This window comes from Coregonus clupeaformis, chromosome 7 (genome assembly GCF_020615455.1).
Source record: "Coregonus clupeaformis isolate EN_2021a chromosome 7, ASM2061545v1, whole genome shotgun sequence".
Classification (NCBI taxonomy): Eukaryota; Metazoa; Chordata; class Actinopteri; order Salmoniformes; family Salmonidae; genus Coregonus; species Coregonus clupeaformis.
In genome coordinates this window covers 43,743,022-43,763,259 of record NC_059198.1, presented here as the reverse complement: position 1 = coordinate 43,763,259, position 20,238 = coordinate 43,743,022, and the positions used below count along the sequence as shown (strand labels likewise).

Below are 20,238 nucleotides of genomic sequence, written 5' to 3'. Positions count from 1 at the left end.
TGCATCGCAGTGCTAACTGTGCCACTAGAGATCCTGGTTCGAATCCAGGCTCTGTCACAGCCGGCCGCGACCGGGAGACTCATGGGCGGCGCACAATTGGCCCAGCGTCGTCCAGGGTAGGGGAGGGAATGGCCGGCAGGGATGTAGCTCAGTTGATAGAGCATGGCGTTTGCAACGCCAGGGTTGTGGGTTCGATTCCCACGGGGGGGCCAGTATATAAAAAAAAAAAATAATAATAATAAAAAAAATAATAATAATAATAAAAAAAAATGTATTCACTGGATAAGAGCGTCTGCTAAAATGACTAAAATGTAAAGGACATCCAGCCAACTTGACACAACTGTGGGAAGCATTGGGGTCAACAAGGGCCAGCATCCCTGTGGAACACTTTCGACACCTTGTAGAGTCCATGCTCCGACTAATTGAGGCTGTTCTGAGAGCAAAAGGGGGTGCAACTCAATATTAGGAAGGTGTTCCTAATGTTTTGGACACTCAGTATATGACATGGTTTTCTATACTGTACCTGATGGAGCCTCTTTGGGCTCCTTTAGAGGGCCCGGACGCGCCTCCTCCTCCAGGCGAGGGCCCGGACGCGCCCCCTCCTCCAGCCGAGGGCCCGGACGCCCCTCCTCCTCCAGCCGAGGGCCCGGACGCGCCCCCTCCTCCAGCCGAGGGCCGGGACGCCCCTCCTCCTCCAGCCGAGGGCCCGGACGCGCCCCCTCTTCCAGCCGAGGGCCCGGACGCCCCTCCTCCTCCAGTCGAGGGCCCGGACGCCCCTCCTCCTCCAGTCGAGGGCCCGGACGCGCCCCCTCCTCCAGTCGAGGGCCCGGACGCGCCCCCTCCTCCAGCCGAGGGCCGGGACGCGCCCCCTCCTCCAGCCGAGGGCCCGGACGCCCCTCCTCCTCCAGCCGAGGGCCCGGACGCCCCTCCTCCTCCAGCCGAGGGCCCGGACGCCCCCTCCTCCTCCAGCCGAGGGCCCGGACGCCCCTCCTCCTCCAGCCGAGGGCCCGGACGCCCCTCCTCCTCCAGCCGAGGACCGGACGCCCCTCCTCCTCCAGCCGAGGGACCGGACGCCCCTCCTCCAGCCGAGGGCCCAGACGCCCCTCCTCCTCCAGCCGAGGGCCGGGACGCCCCTCCTCCTCCAGCCGAGAGCCGGGACGCCCCTCCTCCTCCAGCCGAGGGCCGGGACGCCCCTCCTCCTCCAGCCGAGGGCCGGGACGCTCCTCCTCCTCCAGTCGAGCGCTACGATGCGCCTCCTCCTCCTCCTTCTGAGCGCTACGACGCGCCTCTTCTTCCAGCTGATAGTTCGGACAGGCCTCTTGTACCAGCTGACCACTAAGACACGCCTCATCCTCCAGCTGAGGGCTTGGACACACCTCATCCTCCAGCGACACCTCCTCCTCCACCACAGCCATAAAGACATCTGGAAGACAGGAAATAAAAACTAAAAGTCACAATTTGATTGACAGCTCTGCTTCTCACACAAAACAACTAGGCTTCCATCCAGATCTCACTGAAAAGAACTGAAAAATTGGCTCTGTGTTATGAGAGTAATCAAGACAATTTGGATAAATGCAAGTTAGATTTGGTCCTATTGAAAATCTGGCCATGAGACAAAGGAATATATGAGAATGCTATTCATTTCCAAAGGTGCTAGTACTTTGGCCAGCATCAAAAGGTATTTCTCATTAGAAAAAGTCCCCCCGTTTTGACTGTAGCACAATGGGAAAATGAGGCCCCACAATTCACAGCCCTTCCAATTAGGCTCTAACCTCAAGTTAATTAGGGAACATCTTCCTCCCAGGTACTGCAACTCCCTGCCCTCCCCATCCCAAAGCCCAAACCCCAGCTGGTTCAATAACTCAATACCTAGTGTTCGCTCTATAAACACTGCCTAATTGAATTGACAATTCTCAGTTTGATCCAAGTCCTCCCCGATGACAATCATGTAATGCTTCTCCACATCACATTGCATCATGGTATAGCAGTGATATCGGATTACATTCTAGTATTCACATTAACTCCATCCACTATAGGAAGACTTCAGGGCATAGTAATTGTTTATTAAGGAAGGGATGCATGAAATAAAGAAATATTAACATGATAGGCTTCATTTCAAGACTCTTTAGGACTCACTGCATCTACAATCTAGGTCTACATCTCAATGCAAAAAAGACAATTGGGGTAAAGTGCCCATCAATTTCTTTCTAATTTTGGAACAATCTAGTTAATTTCCCCTGCAACGACCTTTCACCCTGACCAACACCCCCCGCCCCCAACTCTCCATTTCTGTCTCTCCTCCTTCCCTCTTCTCCTCCCCTCTCCTCCTTTCTTCCTCCTCTCCTTTCCTACACTCTCTTCGCATTGGAGGAGCAGCAGCACATGCAATAAAACCCAAAGAGGGAGGAGTCACCATGACAACCCCCGTTTACAAGGACCCACTCTTGTTAGAACACCAAGGCGATGGTTTCAGGCAGAAAAAAAAAATCCCAGCGAATCGAGAGAGAGGAGTTCGAACAATCCCACTTAGTTTGGCCTGCAATGAAAGTCTTAGGCTTTGCATTGCTGCTTTGAACTTCACTCAACTTGCTGGAGTTTTCCACCTTAGTTAACACTATCAACTTTTCCCTTTACTGTGGGATTTGTGATCGAATCAACGCATTAGCCACTTTCAATTAAACATACCGAAACAAAACGAACTACGCAAGAGATTTTGTTGTAGGCAGAACTCATCTAAGTAGGATTCCATCGCATTGACAGGCACGACTCAGGCCCGTAATCTACACAGACCGGTGCACCATAACCAATCAGAGCTGCAGTAGACCTATATGCAAATAGACCATTGCCATATATGGATATGTGCCATTCACTGGACTGTGTTTACAGCATGAGTGTCATGAGTAGATGCACTTGTTTTGAGATTAATTGAGAGCTGCATGTAGCCATGTGTGCACATTTGTTCATATCCTTTGCTAGTTAGTGAGTTATTAGCCCAGTTAAATATCATTAAAACATGTGCATTTCTAGCCATCTAAGTGAGTCAGGCAAATAACCTTTTTTCATCTTAAAGGGGCAGTGTTGTATTTTGAGACAGGCTTGAATAAGCTAAGTAGCCAATAGGCAGAGTGTATCATGATTTGTCTGATTCTCTGTAATAATGGTATGGGAATAATTATGCATTTTATTTTGTAAAGTGGTTTCTTGCATCAAACACCACAACAACATTTTCCGTCACCTACTTGTCTGAAGGACAAGTGGATAAACAGGTTAATGTCAAATAGGACTGTTACGGTGACTGTATTACCGCCATACCGGCGGTCACGAGTCATGACGGCAGTCAAATTCCATGTGATCACAGTATTTAGACTTCTCCAAGCTCTGATGCTGCTGATGGTCATTAGTAGCCTAACAAATTTGCTAACTGCCTGGTCCCTCTAATCACTCTGAAATCGATGCAAAAGTAATCGAAAATCTAATCAAACACTTAATGAGAGCCGATGAGCTCATGTTGCGCAACAATTCTATAGGCTACGCAATTGCGTGAGAAAACAGAGTGATGGCCTCTATTAAAAAGAGGATCCTTCAGCTTTCTATAGGCCTAGCCTATATTTATTTTTCAACTTTCCTTATATTAAGCACATTGCTTCTCTTTACAACAGGAGTAATGCCTACCTGGCTGGCATGAAAATGAACCATGGGAAAAGCGTCCTCCATTTGCTATTTAAGTGTGTCTGTCTTCACTTGTAGCCTGTGAGAAAAAACTGATCACGTGACGGAGAGCCATGTGAGTGAGAGGTGCTTCGGCAGGCAGCCGGGAGAAGTGAATTATAATTATTATATTCAGCCCAAGGACACACCGGCCACTGGCCGCAAAAGGCATGGATTTTTTGGGGGGGCATTACTGCCACACAAAGGGGACGCAGCCAGGAAATTCGAGGCATTATCAAGTGCTCGTCAAATTGTGAATGAGAGACTGATGAAGCGTGTACAGGCTGCGTAAAAAACAAAGCAGAGCTCATGCCTTTAATGGAACTTTTTTTCAAATCAACATTAGAGTTGCATCATGCAGCCTTAGAATGTCTTAAAACATTTAACGTATAGGGGCCTCCCGAGTGGCGCAGCGTTCTAAGGCACTGCATCGCAGTGTCCTTGTCCCATCGCGCTCTAGCGACTCGTGGAGGGCCAGGCGCATGCACGCTGACTTCGGTCCCCAGCTGTACGTTGTTTACTCCGACATATTGGTGCGGCTGGCTTCCAGGTTTAGCGAGCAGTGTGTCAAGAAGCAGTGTGGCTTGGCGGGGTCATGTTTCGGAGGACGCATGGCTCTCGACCTTCGCCTCTCCCGAGTCCGTATGGGAGTTGCAGCGATGGGACAAGACCGTAACTACCAATTGGATATCATGAAATTGGGAGAAGAAGATACATACAGTGGGGGAAAAAAAGTATTTAGTCAGCCACCAATTGTGCAAGTTCTCCCACTTAATAAGATGAGAGGCCTGTAATTTTCATCATAGGTACACGTCAACTATGATAGACAAAATGAGATTTTTTTTCTCCAGAAAATCACATTGTAGGATTTGTTATGAATTTATTTGCAAATTATGGTGGAAAATAAGTATTTGGTCAATAACAAAAGTTTCTCAATACTTTGTTATATACCCTTTGTTGGCAATGACACAGGTCAAACGTTTTCTGTAAGTCTTCACAAGGTTTTCACACACTGTTGCTGGTATTTTTGCACATTCCTCCATGCAGATCTCCTCTAGAGCAGTGATGTTTTGGGGCTGTCGCTGGGCAACACGGACTTTCAACTCCCTCCAAAGATTTTCTATGAGGTTGAGATCTGGAGACTGGCTAGGCCACTCCAGGACCTTGAAATGCTTCTTACGAAGCCACTCCTTCGTTGCCCGGGCGGTGTGTTTGGGATCATCGTCATGCTGAAAGACCCAGCCACGTTTCATCTTCAATGCCCTTGCTGATGGAAGGAGGTTTTCACTCAAAATCTCACGATACATGGCCCCATTCATTCTTTCCTTTACACGGATCAGTCGTCCTGGTCCCTTTGCAGAAAAACAGCCCCAAAGCATGATGTTTCCACCCCCATGCTTCACAGTAGGTATGGTGTTCTTTGGATGCAACTCAGCATTCTTTGTCCTCCAAACACGACGAGTTGATCTTTGGATGCAACTCAGCATTCTTTGTCCTCCAAACACGACGAGTTGAGTTTTTACCAAAAAGTTATATTTTGGTTTCATCTGACCATATGACATTCTCCCAATCCTCTTCTGGATCATCCAAATGCACTCTAGCAAACTTCAGACGGGCCTAGACATGTACTGGCTTAAGCAGGGGGACACGTCTGGCACTGCAGGGATTTGAGTCCCTGGCGGCGTAGTGTGTTACTGATGGTAGGCTTTGTTACTTTGGTCCCAGCTCTCTGCAGGTCATTCACTAGGTCCCCCCGTGTGGTTCAGGGATTTTTGCTCACCGTTCTTGTGATCATTTTGACCCCACGGGGTGAGATCTTGCGTGGAGCCCCAGATCGAGGGAGATTATCAGTGGTCTTGTATGTCTTCCATTTCCTAATAATTGCTCCCACAGTTGATTTCTTCAAACCAAGCTGCTTACCTATTGCAGAGATTCAGTCTTCCCAACCTGGTGCAGGTCTACAATTTTCTTTCTGGTGTCCTTTGACAGCTCTTTGGTCTTGGCCATAGTGGAGTTTGGAGTGTGACTGTTTGAGGTTGTGGACAGGTGTCTTTTATACTGATAACAAGTTCAAACAGGTGCCATTAATACAGGTAACGAGTGGAGGACAGAGGAGCCTCTTAAAGAAGAAGTTACAGGTCTGTGAGAGCCAGAAATCTTGCTTGTTTGTAGGTGACCAAATACTTATTTTCCACCATAATTTGCAAATAAATTCATTAAAAATCCTACAATGTGATTTTCTGGATTTTTTTTTCTCAATTTGTCTGTCATAGTTGACGTGTACCTATGATGAAAATTACAGGCCTCTCATCTTTTTAAGTGGGAGAACTTGCACAATTGGTGGCTGACTAAATACTTTTTTCCTCCACTGTATAGCCCAACATTAGTATCACATCTAATGTTACATAACTAACTCTAAATTAAGCATATAGGAGTACATGTTTCTTTGTTAACCGCTCAACACAGAATAGCCGCATGTGCGCACTCCCTCAAATCCTTTGGAGAAAATATCCTTTCTATTTTATTCAGCTATGTTCAATGGTATTCTTCATACTATAAAATAAAGCCACGGAATTCTAAGCAAATCTTGTCTGCTAAATGAACTAGTGCAGCCCACAGCCATATGGCATAGCCAGATCAGGGCCTAACATAAGGACAACTCAGAGTACACTATTCTGTTTTTTCATTTTCTTCATATGTTTCTTTAGACCGGTCTAAAATAAATAATGGATTTATTGTGATGGTGTAGGCTATATTACATGGATTTAGACTAAAATGTAGATGTTCCAAAGGTCTCTATCAGTGGCTTGTAGGCTATGCGTGGAAGCCAGAAGATGCTAAATGTGTTTATGTTAATTAACGGTCAATTACAGTGAGACCAGCAGTTATTTGATTGACAATCACCGGCTGACAAAATGTCATGACCGCCACAGCCCTAATGTCAAGCCCTGCATGTTTTTTTCTGAGGTCTCATGGAATGTAGGCCTACATTGAACACCACACATTGGCTGTTACTGTAGACTGAATGATAGAACAGCTATTTCCATGTTAAAATGTTATGGGATGCATTTTCTCCATTGTTTTTGATGGTAGGCCACTCTGGTAGGCCTACATTATGATCAGATAGCCACCGTAGCCTACTTGATCACTGTTAAAACTAACTTAAAGCGTGTACAGCCTCAGTGTTCACAGTAAACGCTCTGCGGAAGTTGCATAGAATTTTCACAATGTTCAAGTTTGCGCTCAGCAGACCTGACATTTTGCTCAGTGCCTATTTTTCTTTTTTTAGGAACATTGCTCTATAGTGCGCGTCCATTTTACTTGTATACGCACCTAAATATTTTGCTGTGACACCTGGAATTTCTATTTACGAGCACCAGTGCGCTTAGGAAAATTAAGGATTCTATATTTAATATCTCAAATATTTGTTATAGTGCCCCTAAATTTATTTTTGTGCGCCAACATTTTTCAACTTAGGCGCACACATGCTCCTTGTAAAAAAGGAAGACTCATGAGTTCATAGGGTGGAGAGATGGAGACTTTCTTTTTTAATCAACTCTAGTGGTAAATACACCAGCATCTCTCCATCTCTGTCTCTTTGCTGCTGCCACCATGGGGAATACATGACCGCCATCTACGCTCGGCTAGCACACATGGGAGAAGAGAGCAACGAGGCCAGAGCATCCTATTGGCTGAGCCCGGGGAGTTATTTTTTACTTGTGGCAGAACCGCCACTGTCTCCTGAGATGTTCCCCCCTTCCCCTCCCCCCAAGAGAGCCGTACATCTCAGCACCACCACAGAGCACAGACAGGCACAAGACTGTTCAATGGATTCCCTTCACACTTCCATTCTACTGCTATAATTTGATTATGCTGTCGGGATGTGTTCTCATAGAGAAAAAGTTAAGAATGTTAGTTCAATGTGGGACCGCCCACACGGAAATCTATACATGTATAATTGTAAGATCCCTTGGATAAAAGCGTCTGCTAAATGGCATATATTATTTTATACTGAACAAAAATATAAATGCAACATGCAACAATTTCAACCATTTTACTGAGTTACAGTTCAAATAAGGAAATCAGTCAATTGAAATAAATTCAATAGGCCCTAATCTATGGATTTCACATGACTGGGCAGGGGAGCCAGGCCCAGCCAATCAGAATGAGTTTTTCCACACAAAAGGGCTTTATTACAGACATAAATACTCCTCAGTTTCATCAGCTGTCCAGGTGGCTGGTCTCATATGATCCCGCAGGTGAAGAAGCCTGAAGTGGAGGTCCTGGGCTGGCGTGGTTATTTTTTATTTATTTAATTATACCTTTATTTAACTAGGCAAGTCAGTTAAGAACAAATTCTTATTTACAATGACGGCCTACAACAGCCAAACCCGGACGACGCTGGGCCAATTGTGCGCCGCCCTATGGGACTCCCAATCACGGCCGGTTGTGATACAGCCTGGAATCGAACCAGGGGTCTGTAGTGACGCCTCAAGCACTGAGATGCAGTGCCTTAGACTGCTGCGCCACTCGGGAGCCCTGCTGTACATGGTCTGCGGTTGTGAGGCCAGTTGAACGTACTGCCAAATTCTCTAAAATGACGTTGGAGGCAGCGTATGGTAGAGAAATGAACATTCAGTTCTCTGGCAACAGCTCTGGTGGACATTCCTGCAGTTAGCATGTCAATTGCCCGCGCCCTCAAAACTTCAGACAACTGTGGCATTGTGTTGTGACAAAACAGCACATTTTAGAGTGGCCTTGTATTGTCCCCAGCACAAGGTGCACCTGTGTATTGATCATGCTGTTTAATGAGCTTCTTGATATGCCACACCTGTCTGGTGGATGGATTGTCCTGGCAAAGTTGAAATGCTCACCGTGCACAAAATTGAAGGAATACGCTTTCTGTGCGTATGGAACATTGCTGTGATCTTTTATTTCAGCTTCTGAAACATGGGACCAACACTTTACATGTTGCGTTTATACACTGCTCAATGTAACTCCAAGTCAATCACACTTCTGTGAAATCAAACTGTCCACTTAGGAAGCAACACTGATTGACAATAAATTTCACATGCAAATGGAATAGACAACAACAGGTTGTGCAGGTGGTGACCACAGACCACTTCTCAGTTCCTATGCTTCCTGGCTGATGTTTTGGTCACTTTTGAATGCTGGTGGTGCTTTCACTCTAGTGGTAGCATGAGACGGAGTTTACAACCCACACAAGTGGCTCAGGTAGCGCAGCTCATCCAGGATGGCACATCAATGCGAGCTGTGGCAAGAAGGTTTGCTGTGTCTGTCAGCGTAGTGTCCAGAGCATGGAAGCGCTACCAGGAGACAGGCCAGTACATCAGGAGACGTGGAGGAGGCCGTAGGAGGGCAACAACCCAGCAGCAGGACTGCTACCTCCACCTTTGTGCAAGGAGGAGCAGGAGGAGCACTGCCAGAGCCCTGCAAAATGACCTCCAGCAGGCCACAAATGTGCATGTGTCTGCTCAAACGGTCAGAAACAGACTCCATGAGGGTGGTATGAGGGCCCGACGTCCACAGGTGGGGGTTGCGCTTAAAGCCCAACACCGTGCAGGACGTTTGGCATTTGCCAGAGAACACCAAGATTGGCAAATTCGCCACTGGCGCCCTGTGCCCTTCACAGATTAAAGCAGGTTCACACTGAGCACATGTGACAGACGTGACAGTCTGGAGACGCCGTGGAGAACGTTCTGCTGCCTGCAACATCCATGGGTCAGTCATGGTGTGGGGTGGCATTTCTTTGGGGGGCCGCACAGCCCTCCATGTACTCGCCAGAGGTAGCCTGACTGCCATTAGGTACCGAGATGAGATCCTCAGACCCCTTGTGAGACCATATGCTGGTGCGGTTGGCCCTGGGTTCCTCCTAATGCAAGACAATGCTAGACCTCATGTGGCTGGAGTGTGTCAGCAGTTCCTGCAAGAGGAAGGCATTGATGCTATGGACTGGCCCGCCCGTTCCCCAGACCTGAATCCAATTGAGCACATCTGGGACATCATGTCTCGCTCCATCCACCAACGCCACGTTGCACCACAGACTGTCCAGGAGTTGGCGGATGCTTTAGTCCAGGTCTGGGAGGAGATCCCTCAGGAGACCATCCGCCACCTCATCAGGAGCATGCCCAGGCGTTGTAGGGAGGTCATACAGGCACGTGGAGGCCACACACACTACTGAGCCTCATTTTGACTTGTTTTAAGAACATTACATCAAAGTTGGATCAGCCTGTATTGTGGTTTTCCACTTTAATTTTGAGTGTGACTCCAAATCCAGACCTCCATGGGTTGATACATTTGATTTCCATTGATAATTTTTGTGTGATTTTGTTGTCAGCACATTCAACTATGTAAAGAAAAAAGTATTTAATAAGATTATTTCATTCATTCAGATCTAGGATGTGTTATTTTAGTGTTCCCTTTATTTTTTTGAGCAGTGTATTTGTCATCCGTATAGCATGGGTTGCTAATATGACTAGGATTGTGCCTTTGCCTATTGGACAAACCAATAGAACATGAGAGAAATAGCATACTGGTTTCAATGGAAGTCTTTATTTTTAGCGTTTATATTTTTGTTCAGTATATATTATAAACTAGGTGGTTCAAGCCCTGAATGCTGATTGGCTGACAGCTGTGGTATATCAGACCGTATACCGAGATTATGACAAAATGTATTTTTACTGCTCTAATTTTGTTGGTAACCAGTTTATAATAGTAATATGGCCAATATACCAAGGCTAAGGGATGTATCCAGGCACTCTGCGTTGCATTATGCATAAGAACAGCCCTTAGCCGTGGTACATTGGCCATATACCACACCCCCTCTGGCCTTATTGCTTAATTATAGAACGAGCACCAACACATGACCAAAAGTATGTGGACACCTGCTCGTCAAACATCTCATTAGAAAATCATGGGCATTAATATGGAGTTGGTCCCACCTACCTTTGCTGCTATAACAGCCTCCACTCTTCTGGAAAGGCATTCCACTAGATGTTGGAACATTGCTGCGGGGACTTGATTCCATTCAGCCACAAGAGCCTTAGTGAGGTTGGGCGATTAGGCCTGGCTCGCAGTCGGCGTTCCAATTCATACCAAAGGTGTTCGATGGGGTTGAGGTCAGGGCTCTGTGCAGGCCAGTCAAGTTCTTCCACACAGATCTCGACAAACCATTTCTGTATGGGCCTCGCTTTGTGCACGGGATCATTGTCATGCTGAAACAGGAAAGGGCCTTCCCCAAATTGTTGCCACAAAGTTGGAAGCACAGAATCGTCTAGAATGTCATTGTATGCTGTAGCGTTAAGATTTCCCTTCACTGTAACTAAGGGGCCTAGCCCGAATCATGAAAAACAACCACCGACCATTATTCCTCCTACACCAACTCCTACAGTTGGCAATATGCATTTGGGCAGGTAGCGCTCTCCTGGCGTCCGCCAAACCCAGATTCGTCTGTCGGACTGCCAGACGGTGAAGCGTGATTCATCACTCCAGAGAACGCGTTTCCACTGCTCCAAAGTCCAATGGCGACGAGCTTTACACCACTCCAGCCGACGCTTGGCATTGCACATGGTGATGTTAGGCTTGTGTGCGGCTGCTCAGCCATGGAAAACCATATAATGAAGCTCCCGACTAACAGTTATTGTGCTGACGTTGTTTCCAGAGGCAGTTTGGGACTTGGTAGTGAGTGTCACAAACGAGGACAGACGATTTTTACGCGCTACGTGCTTCAGCACTCGGCTGTCCCGTTCTGTGAGCTTGTGTGGCCTACCACTTCGCGGCTGAGCCATTGTTGCTCCTACAAGTTTCCACTTCACAATAACAGCACTTACAGTTGACCGGGGCAGCTCTAGAAGGGGAGACATTTGACAAACTGACTTGTTGGAAAGGTGCCCCACGTTGAAAGTCACTGAGCTCTTCAGTAAGGCAATTCTGCTGCTCATGTTTGTCTATGGAGATTCAAATCAAATCAAATCAAATTTTATTGGTCACATGCGCCGAATACAACAAGTGCAGACATTACAGTGAAATGCTTACTTACAGCCCTTAACCAACAGTGCGTTTATTTTAAACAAAAAAAGTAAGAATAAAACAACAACAACAAAAAAAAAAGTGTTGAGAAAAACAAAGAGCAGAAGTAAAATAAAGTGACAGTAGGGAGGCTATATATACAGGGGGGTAACGGTGCAGAGTCAATGTGCGGGGGCACCGGCTAGTTGAGGTAGTTGAGGTAATATGTACATGTGGGTAGAGTTAAAGTGACTATGCATAAATACTTAACAGAGTAGCAGCAGCGTAAAAGGATGGGGTGGGGGGCAGTGCAAATAGTCCGGGTAGCCATGGTTAGCTGTTCAGGAGTCTTATGGCTTGTGGGTAGAAGCTGTTGAGAAGTCTTTTGGACCTAGACTTGGCACTCGGTACCGCTTGCCGTGCGGTAGCAGAGAGAACAGTCTATGACTAGGGTGGCTGGAGTCTTTGACAATTTTGAGGGCCTTCCTCTGACACCGCCTGGTATAGAGGTCTTGGATGGCAGGGAGCTTTGCCCCAGTGATGTACTGGGCCGTACGCACTACCCTCTGTAGTGCCTTGCGGTCAGAGGCCAAGCAGTTGCCATACCAGGCGGTGATGCAACCAGTCAGGATGCTCTCGATGGTGCAGCTGTAGAATTTTTTTGAGGATCTGAGGACCCATGCCAAATCTTTTTAGTCTCCTGAGGGGGAATAGGCTTTGTCGTGCCCTCTTCACGACTGTCTTGGTGTGCTTGGACCATGATAGTTCGTTGGTGATGTGGACACCAAGGAACTTGAAGCTCTCAACCTGTTCCACTACAGCCCCGTCGATGAGAATGGGGGCGTGCTCAGTCCTCTTTTTTCCCTGTAGTCCACAATCATCTCCTTTGTCTTGGTCACGTTGAGGGGAGAGGTTGTTGTCCTGGCACCACACGGCCAGATCTCTGACCTCCTCCCCTATAGGCTGTCTCATTGTTGTCGGTGATCAGGCCTACCACTGTTGTGTCGTCGGCAAACTTAATGATGGTGTTGGAGTCGTGCCTGGCCATGCAGTCATGGGTGAACAGAGAGTACAGGAGGGGACTGAGCACGCACCCCTGAGGGCCCCCCGTGTTGAGGATCAGTGTGGCAGATGTGTTGTTACCTACCCTTACCACCTGGGGCGGCCCGTCAGGAAGTCCAGGATCCAGTTGCAGAGGGAGGTGTTTAGTCCCAGGATCCTTAGCTTAGTGATGAGCTTAGAGGGCACTATGGTGTTGAATGCTGAGCTGTAGTCAATGAATAGCATTCTCACGTAGGTGTTCCTCTTGTCCAGGTGGGAAAGGGCAGTGTGGAGTGCGATAGAGATTGCATCATCTGTGGATCTGTTGGGGCGGTATGCAAATTGGAGTGGGTCTAGGGTTGCATGGCTGTGTGCCAGATTGCATGGCTGTGTGCTCGATTTGATACACCTGTCAGCAACGGGTGTGGCTGAAATAGCCAAATCCACTAATTTGAAGGGGTGTCCACATGCTAATATATAATATAATAATATAATATGCCATTTAGCAGACGCTTTTATCCAAAGCGACTTACAGTCACGCGTGCATACATTTTTTGTGTATGGGTGGTCCCGGGGATCGAACCCACTACCTTGGCGTTACAAGCGCCGTGCTCTACCAGCTGAGCTACAGAGGACCACAATATACAATATATATATACAAAAGTATCTATAGACTATCTATACTAGTCGTGTCTCATTGCAGCTTCAATCATACGGTTGACAGTGACACGTTGTGTTCTTTATACAGTTCACAATAAAGATTCACTTTTGGTAAGAATTTGTAGGAATTCTCCTTTTATTACTCGACCTCTCATACAAGTCAATACTGTTGCATTGTATTTCTGGTAGCTGCAGATGAGACTACCACTAGAGTGATGTAGCTCATGTAATACAATGGGAGCGGTCTGTACTTGGCTCTGTGAAAAGCAGGCGGTGTCCCAAATGGCACCCCACTTCCTAAATAACGCATTACTTTTGATCATAGTCCCCATGGGCCCTGGTCAAAAGTAGTGCACAACATAGGGAATAGGATGCCATTTGGGACACACCCTGCAACAAAAGGCCCTTGCTTGAATCAGACCCTTGACATTGAGGCAAGTGCTCCCATTGTCTGGAGTGGTAAAAAATAAATACAAATGGTTCTGAAGTTCCAATCACACTGAAACACACACACAGTGCCACACACAACACCATAGCCTCAGCTGCACTAGCTAGATAGAGAGACAGGTTAGAGGGAGAAAGCTTGAGACGACCGGAGAGAGGAAGGGAAAGAAAGTGAGAGAGGACCAGTAGAGAAATAATAGAGCCAACAGGATAGAAAGTGTGAAAAGAGGGCTTAGCGAAAACTCTGCTCTGACTGAGCGACACCATCCCCCAGAATGAGCAACATTACTGTATTAGTGTTAAACATTACAAGTGTAGGCCTATGAGTCTACCGTCGTGTATAGAGCGTGATGTGGTGCTGTGTCAGTAGGCGCCAGGACATGTGACAGGAAAAGGAGAGCGAGAGAGCGAGCACGAGCGAGAGAGCGAGCGAGCGAGAGCGAGAAAGAGAGAAAGAAAAGAACAAACAGAGAGAGAGGATGATTGCTTCCTCTCACTGTACTCTGCAGTCTGGCCTGTTTTGGCCCGGGCCCAGCACTCTGCTGCTGGCAGCCTGATTCCACAAAAGAGGGGCCCATGGCTACGACAAAAAAATCCCGTCATCATGTAAAGTCATGCATACAGTGCATTCGGAAAGTATTCAGACCCCTCTACTTTTTCCACATTTTGTTACGTTATAGCCTTATCCTACAATTGATTAAATTGTATTTTTTCCTCATCAATCCACAAACAATACCCAATAATGACAAAGCAAAAACAGGTTTAGAAATGTTGGCAAATGTATAACAAATAAAAATTGAAATACACATTTACATAAGTATTCAGACCCTTTACTCAGTACTTTCTTGAAGCACCTTTGGGTGCGATTACAGCCTTGAGTCTTCTTGGGTATGACGCTACAATCTTGGCACACCTGTATTTGGGGAGTTTCTCCCATTCTTCTCTGCAGATCCTCCTCAAGCTCTGTCAGGTTGGATGGGGAGCAGGTTTTCATCAAGGATCTCTCTGTACTTTGCTCCGTTCATCTTTCCCTCGATCCTGACTAGTCTCCCAGTACCTGCAACTGAAAAACATCCCCACAGCATGATGCTGCCACCATGCTTCACCGTAGGGATAGTATTGGCCAGGTGATGAGCGGTGCCTGGTTTCCTACAGATGTGACGCTTGGCATTCAGGCCAAAGAGTTCAATCTTGGTTTCATCAGACCAGAGAATCTTGTTTCTCATGGTCAGAGTCCTTTAGGTGCCTTTTGGAAAACTCCAAGTGGGCTGTCATGTGCCTTTTACTGAGGAGTGGCTTCCGTCTGGCAACTCTACCAGAAAAGCCTGATTGGTGGAGTGCTGCAGAGATGGTTGTCCTTCTGGAAGGTTCTCCCATCTCCACAGAGGAACTCTAGAGCTCTGTCAGAGTGGGTCCGGGTTCTTGGTCACCTCCCTGACCAAGGCCCTTCTCCCCCGATTGCTCAGTTTGGCCGGGCGGCCAGCTCTAGGAAGAGTCTTGGTGGTTCCAAACGTCTTCCATTTAAGAATGATGGAGGCCACTGTGTTCTTGGGGACATGCAATGCTGCACACATGTTTTGGTACCCTTCCCCAGATCTGTGCGTTGACACAATCTACGGACAATTCCTTCGACCTCATGGCTTGGTTTTTACTCTGACATACACTGTCAACTGCGGGACCTTATAAAGACAGGTGTGTGCCTTTCCAAATCATGTCCAATCAATTGAATTTACCACAGGTGGACTACAAATCAAGTTGTAGAAAGTTGTTTTCGCTTTGTCATTATGGGGTATTGTATCTAGATTGATGAGGATTTTTATTTATTTAATCCATTTTAGAATAAGGCTGTACCGTATGTGGAAAACGTCAAGGGGTCTGAATACTTTCCGAATGCACTGTAGGCCCATGCAATGTTCCCTCTAAGCTGCACGCGTGTGCAGCTCCCCCGGGACTGCCGTACAGAATAAATATCAGCACACGCAGAGAAGCACAAAGTATTGTGGGAATTGTGATCGAACCAATACAATATTAGCCACTTTCATTGCAACATACCGAAACAAAACTATGCAAGAGATTTTGTTGTAGGTAGAACGCGTCGGAGTAGGATTCTATTGCTTTGACAGGCACGACTCAGGCCCTTACTCCACACAGACCTGTGCGCCATAACCAATCAGCGCTGCAGTAGGCCTATATGCAAATAGACCATTGCAATATATGGATCTGTGCCATTCACTTTAAACTGGACTGTGTTTACAGCATGAGCGTTGTGAGTAGATGCGTTTGTTTTGAGATCAAAGCGAGAGCTACATGTAGCGAGTGTGCACATTCGACCATTTTACTCGTATATGCGCCTAAATATTTGTTGTGCGACCTGGATTTTTTTTAATGAGCATCAGTGCGTCTAGGAAAATTAAGAATTCTAGCTTTAATATCTCAAATATTTTTTCATTGTGCTCCTAAATTTCTTTATGTGTGCCTACATTTTTCAAAATTCAGTTGTGGTAGAGAAACCAAAAAAGGTTGGGAACCACTGTCGTAGACGCAGAAAGAGATGTATGAGAGAGAGAGGGGGCATCCAATGTTAAAATGTTATGGGATGCATTTTCTCCATTGTTATTGATGGTAGGCCACTGGTAGGCCTACATTATGATCAAATAGCCACAGTGGCCTACTTGACCACTGTTAACACTAACTTAAAGCAGGTACAGCCTTAGTGTTCACAGTAAACGTTCCGGAAGTTGCACAGAATTTTCACAATGTTCAAGTTTGCGCTCAGCAGACCTGAAATTTGCTCAGTGCCTACATTTTTTGGGGGGGAACATTGGGCCAATGCATATGCGCGCGCACACAAATGCACACACTGATGCGTTTGCATACACACATGTGTATCCCACTTGCACACACTAACACACTCCCTCACATCCTCCTCTTTCCCCCACACACACATTGTACAAAGGCAGTGGAGAAGGGTGATGAGTGGCTACAGGGAGAGGAGAAGAAAGGGGGAAATCACAACAAATCCGCGCCACAATTCATCTGGGTGCCAAGCGGGCTGGGAACAGGGTCCATTTTCATTAGGCCTGGTAATAATGCCTTCGAGGGAAATCAGATTGGCTTTTAGCTGGTGGGGCCAGCCCATGATAGGTCACCAGCTGGTTCTGTGAATACAGGAAGCCAGTAATTGATGCATTTCTCTCCCACCACTTGCTGCCTGGCTCAGAGAGATGGAGTGGATGGAAGGGATTCAGACATTGCTGTGTGGACCTTCTTTTCGAGTATCGGCAGAATTTAACTGCATCATCCAAAAACATTTCACAAAACCCCAAACCCAATTAGTTATTTTCCAAAAAATGTGTTCTGGCCAGTTCATTGTTTGCGCAAGCCAAATAGTCAACAAGACTACAGCACTATTCCACATAGTCAACCACAAGACTACAGCACTATTTCACATATTCAACAACAAGACTACAGCACTATTACACATAGTCAACAACAAGACTACAGCACTATTCCACATAATCAGCCAGACTACAACACTATTCCACATAGTCCACTAGACAATAACCCTATTACATAGTCAACAAGACTACAACACTATTCCAGTCAACAAGACTACACACATTCTCCACTACGTCAAAGACTACAGCACTATTCCACATACTCAACAACTAGACTACAGCACTATTCCACATACTCAACAACTAGACTACAGCACTATTCCAGTCAAGAAGACTACAATATTCCAGTCAACAAGACTACAACACTATTCCATAGTCAACAAGACTACAACACTATTCCATAGTCAACAAGACTACAACACTATTCCATTGTCAACAAGACTACAACACTATTCCATTGTCACCAAGACTACAATACTATTCCACATAACCAACTAGACAATAACCTTATTACACAGTCTACAGTACTACAACACTATTCCACAGTCAACAAGACTACAACACTATCCCACAGTCAACTAGACAACACTATTCTGATAGTCAATGAGACTACAACACTATTCCACAGTCAACTAGACGATAACACTCTTCCACAGTCAACTAGACATTAACACTATTCCACATAGTCAACAGTACTACAACACTAATCAGTCAAAGACTACAACACTAATCCACATCAAGGAAAAGTGTTGTAGTCTTGTTGACTAAGTCAAAGACTACAGCACTATTCCACAGTGTCAAGAAGCCCACAACAATATTCCAGATAGTCAACAAGACTACAGCCCTATTTGTCAACAACAAGACTAAAGCACTATTCCACATAGTCAACAACTAGACTAGGGATGGGCATGAGTAATCAAGTACTCGAACGGATGTCAAACTCGATCTTTAACCAGAGATAGAAATGTTGTCTTGAAGACAACATTAATTTGCTTTGACTCTGGTGTTCCATTTCTACATGTGCATTTGCGGGGCACAACAAAAATGTAACCAAGCCAAGCATCACACAGTTCTCCTACCTAAATCCCGTCAATGTTTCACTAACTCATTCCGTCAGTAGAGGATGCCTGGTTGTTCTTTAAAAGTAATTTCCTCTCAATCTTAAATAAACATGCCCCATTCAAAAAATACAGAACTAAGAACAGATATAGCCCCTGGTTCTCCTCAGACTTGACTGCCCTTGACCAGCACAAAAACATTCTGTGGCGTACTGTATTAGCATCAAATAGCCCCCGCGATATGCAACTTTTCAGGGAAGTTAGGAACCAATATACACAAGCAGTCAGGAAAGCAAAGGCTAACTTTTTCAAACAGAAATTTGCATCCTGTAGCACTAACTCCAAAAAGTTTTGGGATACTGTAAAGTCCATGGAGAATAAGAGCACTTCCTCCCAGCTGCCCACTGCACTGAGGCTAGGAAACACTATCACCACCGATAAATCTACAATAATCGAGAATTTCAACAAGCATTTTGCTATGGCTGGCCATGCTTTCCACCTGGCTACCACTACCCTGGCCACCAACTCTGCACCCTCCGCTGCAACTTGCCCATGCCCCCCCCCCGCGCTTCTCCTTCACACAAATTCAGACAGCTGATGTTCTGAAAGAGCTGCAAAATCTGGACCCATACAAATCAGCTGGGCTAGACAATCTGGACCCTTTCTTTCTAAAACTAGCCGCAGAAATTGTCGCAACCCCTATTACTAGCCTGTTCAACCTCTCTTTCGTAACGTCTGAGATCCCCAGAGATTGGAAAGCTGCCGCGGTCATCCCCCTCTTCAAAGGGGGTGACACTCTAGATCCAAACTGTTACAGACCTATATCCATCCTTCCCTGCCATTCGAAAGTATTTGAAAGCCAAGTTAACAAACAGAACACCGACCATTTCGAATCACACCGTACCTTCTCCGCTATGCAATCCGGTTTCCGAGCTGGTCATGGGTGCACCTCAGCCACGCTCAAGGTCCTAAACGATATTATAACCGTGATCGATAATAGACAGTACTGTGCAGCCGTCTTCATCGACCTGGCCAAGGCTTTCGACTCTGTCAACCACCGCATTCTTATTGGCAGACTAAATAGCCTTGGTTTCTCAAATGACTGCCTCGCCTGGTTCACCAACTACTTCTCAGATAGAGTTCAATGTGTCAAATCGGAGGGCCTGTTGTCTGGACCTCTGGCAGTCTCTATGGGGGTGCCACAGGGTTCAATTCTTGGGCTGACTCTTTTCTCCGTGTATATCAATGATGTCGCTCTTGCTGCTGGTGACTCTCAGATCCACCTCTACGCAGACGACACCATTTTGTATACATCTGGCCCTTCAAACGGACACTGTGTTAACAAACCTCCAAACGAGCTTCAATGCCATACAACACTCCTTCAGTAGCCTCCAACTACTCTTAAACACTAGTAAAACTAAATGCATGCTCTTCAATCGAACGCTGCTGGCACCCGCCCACCCGACTAGAATCACTACTCTCGACGGTTCTGACCTAGAGTATGTGGACAACTACAAATACCTAGGTGTCTGGTTAGACTGTAAACTCTCCTTCCAGACTCACATTAAGAATCTCCAATCCAAAGTTAAATCTAGAATCGGCTTCCTATTTCGCAACAAAGCCTCCTTCACTCATGCTGCCAAACATGCCCTCGTAAAACTGACTATCCTACCGATCCTTGACTTCGGCGATGTCATTTACAAAATAGCCTCCAACACTCTACTCAGCAAATTGGATGTAGTCTATCACAGTGCCATCCGTTTTGTCTCCAAAGCCCCATACACTACCCACCACTGTGACCTGTACGCTCTTGTTGGCTGGTCCTCACTACATGTTCATCGTCAAACCCACTGGCTCCAGGCCATCTATAAATCACTGATAGGCAAATCCCCGCCTTATCT

General features: G+C 46.3%; 1 protein-coding gene across 1 annotated transcript in view; it reads right to left on the bottom strand.

Annotated features, from left to right (window-relative positions):
- Window positions 1-20,238, bottom strand: part of LOC121568683 (histone-lysine N-methyltransferase 2C) — a 242,145-nt gene that overhangs the window by 133,923 nt on the left and 87,984 nt on the right. The window contains exon 12 of the mRNA XM_045221547.1: window positions 524-1,423. Within this exon, the coding sequence (XP_045077482.1) occupies window positions 524-1,423 (900 nt within the window). The remainder of the gene's footprint in view (window positions 1-523; window positions 1,424-20,238) is intronic.